Source organism: Sabethes cyaneus, chromosome 1, assembly GCF_943734655.1.
Source record: "Sabethes cyaneus chromosome 1, idSabCyanKW18_F2, whole genome shotgun sequence".
Lineage (NCBI taxonomy): Eukaryota > Metazoa > Arthropoda > Insecta > Diptera > Culicidae > Sabethes > Sabethes cyaneus.
The window spans coordinates 5,076,245-5,080,907 of NC_071353.1; the positions used below are offsets into that span (position 1 = coordinate 5,076,245).

The following is a 4,663-nucleotide window of genomic DNA, read 5'->3' on the forward strand; positions in this document are numbered from 1 at the left end:
AAAAATTGAACTCGTCATTTGTATTTTGCCGTGAACATTGTCGAACGCGATATTTTTTTAATTTCGAATGACTTTAATTCGTATAAGTAAACTAATTAAAAATGCATGTTTTTTCGGGAAATGAACCCGCCATCTTCTAGGCCATAAGCACCACGATAAGCACTATACTTATGATTCGCCCCATCTGCATCTGCTGAACAGACAGTGGGAATATCTTTACACAAGCATTCGATAATGTACATAACTGACATATATTAATGGCACTAACCGTGAAGAGATGGATACAACCACGGAGACAATAAATAATAACGTTCCTTGGGGTAAACTTGGTGGGAATAGCTCGCATCACTGCACGTGAACGCATCAGGAGGAATTCGAAAAGCCAACTCTAGATCGAAAACCTACTATCCGTTAAAGTGCCATTTTTTGACATTTCGAATGCCGCCTCTCTTGCACCTGTAAATATTACGCGTTGTCAATGCCAAAAGTAAGACAGACGGTCCAGAACCGAGAAACATACGTGGATTATTTTGTCGGGCTTGCATGGCAAGCGACCTCACATACATTCTACAGGTAAGCACTGTTTGTGTTATCGGCAGTGTGCTACAAGATTAGCTCCACGTCCTGGAGTATTGCGCAAAGTTAAGTTTAAAATTCCAACCTTGTACAAGGACTTGAACCAACCAACCGCGACGATTACTTAATCAGGAAAGTGAAAGTTCTTTCGTATATTTAAGAAAAGTGGTCAAACTGGATAATTATGAAACGAGTTGCGGTAACCTTGGTGCTGTTTGTAGTTGTGGCTTTTGGCCAGCGGGTTGTTCCGGGTGTGAATCCTAACCAGTATGTAAGTACTGAACACCATTTGTTCAAAAAATTTCAATTCAAAGCTCACATGAAACAATTCCAAAATCCATCGCTTGCCATTCTAGCAACAGCAACAGCAAGGACAGTATCATCCCCCGCCACCTCCTCAATACAACAATCAACAACCACCACAACATCAGCAGCAACACTACGTAACGAACTTACAATGTTTTTTGAGGTAACGTTTTAGTTCTAATGGTTTTCCTCTTCTACAGCAACAACCACCACCTCAGCAACAGCAACCTCAATTCCAACAACAACAGGTTCCCGTGCAGCCACAGTACCAACAGCATCAGCAACAGCCACCTCGTCCCGGTCAGGGCCAGTACCAAGGAGGCCAGCCCCAGCAAGTGCTAAATACGCACAACCTCCAGCAGGAAAAACAGTAAGTAAAAGACTGATAATGATAAGCGTCATGATAAATGTTGTTTCATTTTGCCAAATAGACACATTGCCGAGCACATGGAAGTGCCGATCGATACCAGCAAAATGAGCGAACAGGAACTGCAGTTCCACTATTTCAAGATGCACGATGCGGACAACAACAACAAGCTGGACGGCTGTGAACTTATCAAATCTCTAATCCATTGGCACGGTAAGTGAACACTTTCCCGGTACTTTGAACATCAACTTTCCCTACCCCACATGGCTAATTGTGCTTGTTGGTTCTACCCCGTTTCGTTCACTTGTGCTGTTCGTTGTCCCTCCTACACATCATTTTTGTTGTTGACTTATCTACTGCTACTAGAGCTGACCATAACCATAACCCCATAAGGTTTCTGATAAGATTTCATCAGTGAGAACTGTTATTGCATTTTACTTTTAAATTATTATTGGTAATAGTATAGTTTCATTAGCTTGTACCATACACAAAATTTTCATCAAACAGGTTGTGGTTTTAACCGGTAGACGACTAATAGCATTTTTTTTGGCAATTCAGTACCGTCGAACGTGTACCCATTGATTGCGTTTTAAATGCCATCGTTCGTGCACACGTTGCAGAATTATCTAATCTCATTTTTGGTGTCGATTTATTGAACAGGGTTTGGGTGCACGTTTCCTATCAATATGCCTAATTATAGAACACAAGCAGGAAAGATAGTTTTGGATAAAATAGTCGGTTCCACACTTTAGGAGATTAAGGAGTCTCCTGAAACACAATCTTCTATATTGTTGATTTGAAATATAGGCAATGTATTTCGCTTAATCATATTGCATGACTTTAAAACGAGTTAGTGTTGAGCTGTGGTACATAAAACGTTTTACTATGAAACATAAATTGAAATACTGCGCTTCTAAAGTAAAAGGGTTTAGAGCTAGTTTGAGTGTGCCATATTTCGAACCCACAAGCAAAATACGTGTGTCACTGCTTCAATCCTTTTCTCTATTTTTTTTTTTTGAATCGAAAGCCGAAACAATGTTGATCAATGTAACCTTTAACAAGTTTGACATTGTATTTATTTCTACCAATTCTACAAGAACCCCGAGCACATTAGTACAACCCACCCTAATCCAGCAGAGATTAACAACAATCTTTCATCCTCTCGACTGTTTCCCTCCCAAATATGCGATCGTTTTGTCCGAAATCGGCTCTCGCTGGCGAAACTGAAATACAGAGGAAAGTAAAAACCAGGAACAGCCCGGTCAGCCCGCCCACCAGGATAAAATCTTCTCCAATGATGAACTGTCCGCGTTAATCGATCCGATTCTCAGTTCGGACGATCACAATCGGGACGGTTTCATTGACTATCCGGAATTCGTGCGGGCGCAAAACAAAGCAGCAAATCAGGAACCTCCGCGACAGTAGTGATCGCCGGAGCTGTGCAGTCACCGACAGAACTGGATTTGATTTTTCTATACACTACATTTTTCCGTACACGCGATCAACCGATCAACAATCAACACAATCGAGCCGAGCCATAAACCACATACTAACGCATGTTTAACATGCTCTGTCTGACGTAACATTCCGAGGCTTAGTTTTACAGCACAAAATTTGGCTCCAATCGAAGAGGAGCTCCAGATTATTAGCTCTACTTATCGTGGAATCTCTTTCGGAACATCGTTCAACTAGGAGGCCAGATTTTTTTCCCTATGTTGGTCTACAAGTTTTATATGACTTAGAGCGAGTATGAGCGAGTATTTTTGTAACTACATATATGATATGAAATTATAGGATTTATTTGACGGCACAATTAGATGGAGAGAAAAATACAAACAACTGCATAGTGTTGATAATGTTCATTGTACATATATTCTCAATTTTCGCTGTTTAATTCATGTGATGACATAATGGTTGTTAAGTGTTTCCATGGCACCGGAGGTTGTGGTTAAACAAATTAGGTTCATTCTGTGAGGTGTGAGCGTTCATCGTACCGAACTAATCGTGCGTGCATAATCGATCCTAACCGCGTGTAATGTTCATTCGAATCTACTAAAACAGACGACAAGAAAGGGAAAAAGTCTTCAGGCCGTGTGTACAGTGACCAAGAGTTGGAAGATATCATCACCTCCGCACTTAACCTAATGGACGCCAATCAGGACGGGTTCATCGACTATATCGAATATCATCGCTCCGATGTTGACGAGAACCGTCGTGACGACTTTCCCGAAGGACGTCACTAAACTGTTATGTTATTGTTGTGTTTGTATGCTGAAAGTATTGTAAATTTACAAAAAAAATAAAAGGACAGTCGGTCCTGCTTTTTGGTGATGGGAGTTTCCAACAAAGTCTTTTTTAACACATCCTGTGTATATTTTTAACTCTATCCCACTTTTCGGTTCCATTCCTTGCAATTGCAATCAGGGAGTGAGCATAAAGGCACTGCTAATAAGGCGGAAGAGCACACCGAAAAACCGGTTCATGTGTACAGCGACGAGCAGTTAACTACCATCGTGGAAGCCGTGATGGGAAATATGGACAAAAATGACGACGGATTCATCGAGTGGGCCGAATATGTCCGCTCGTCGGCGTAATTCTTAACTAAACTGATGCATGAAACACGCTAGTGACTAATTAACTTTAGGGTTGCACGAAATTGTGTATTAATAAAAAAAACTTCGCACTAAATCAACTAAATCACTAATGGATAGAGGGCATGAGTTATTGTTCAAAATTGGAAAAACTTTTTGTGCTAATTTATATGCTTGCAGATGCCAAAGAAGGTGAAGAACATCACAATGAAGGGGAGCAACGAGCGGAAGCTCATCCGCAGGATGATGACACGCTGCAGTCGTTGATCGATCCCATCATGGAGCTGATGGATAAGGACCATGATGGTTTTATTACCTACATGGAGTATCGGCAGGCCGAACTCTCCCAGGCGGCTAAGGATGGTAACTGAGTGGGAGGAGGCCTTGAGAAGGAAAACTTATTGAAAGGCTGATTTTTTGTCGTAGCGATGTGAGTAGTTAATGCTAGATGTGGCATAAAACTTTCAAGATATTTTTAAATGATTCGGTTGTTATGAAGATCAGATAAAGTTTGAGATGAAAATAAAATACATCACTGAATAGAATGAGTTATAAGGTAAAAGATAAATTTAACGAAAGAATATGAACCATTTATTGATTGGCTGTTTTTCAAAGCAAAGCTGGATCTTGATCGAATTTTGGTCATAGCAAACTGTGATTTGTGAAAACGTCAAAGGGAGCTAAAATCACAGTAGGCCGAAATATATAAAAAATACGAAGTCGAAAAGCTTGAATCGTCCATTTCATTGAGGTGGCCAATTTAAGCTAGAGTTATCCGGGCGACGTCGGACAGACGCAAGCAAAAAAATTCGCTTATGTTGGA

At 40.7% G+C, this 4,663-nt stretch overlaps 1 protein-coding gene across 5 annotated transcripts; it reads left to right on the forward strand.

The window, feature by feature from the left end:
* Positions 1-465: 465 nt before the first annotated feature.
* Positions 466-4,384, forward strand: LOC128745285 (putative cyclin-dependent serine/threonine-protein kinase DDB_G0272797/DDB_G0274007). 5 transcript variants are annotated; one of them, XM_053842338.1, is made up of 6 exons: positions 466-573; positions 738-847; positions 933-1,019; positions 1,083-1,252; positions 1,314-1,462; positions 4,021-4,384. In XM_053842338.1, exons 2-6 carry the CDS (start codon positions 761-763, stop codon positions 4,209-4,211), a joined length of 684 nt encoding a protein of 227 aa, XP_053698313.1. In that variant the 5' UTR covers positions 466-573; positions 738-760; the 3' UTR covers positions 4,212-4,384. The 5 variants fall into 5 exon arrangements, with proteins under 5 accessions (XP_053698313.1, XP_053698296.1, XP_053698328.1 ...); XM_053842321.1 differs by lacking the exon at positions 466-573 and having other exon boundaries at positions 580-847; XM_053842353.1 differs by lacking the exons at positions 466-573; positions 4,021-4,384 and adding an exon at positions 3,674-3,958 and having other exon boundaries at positions 580-847.
* The last annotated feature ends 279 nt before the right edge of the window (positions 4,385-4,663 follow it).

Excerpts from the sequence above, each read along its gene's own strand:
- LOC128745285 (XM_053842338.1), top strand. The coding sequence starts at position 761 with ATGAAACGAGTTGCGGTAACCTTGGTGCTGTTTGTAGTTGTGGCTTTT. Across the intron at positions 1,020-1,082 it reads AACATCAGCAGCAACACTAC|CAACAACCACCACCTCAGCA; the intron begins GTAACGAACTTA and ends CCTCTTCTACAG. Across the intron at positions 1,253-1,313 it reads AACCTCCAGCAGGAAAAACA|ACACATTGCCGAGCACATGG; the intron begins GTAAGTAAAAGA and ends TTTGCCAAATAG.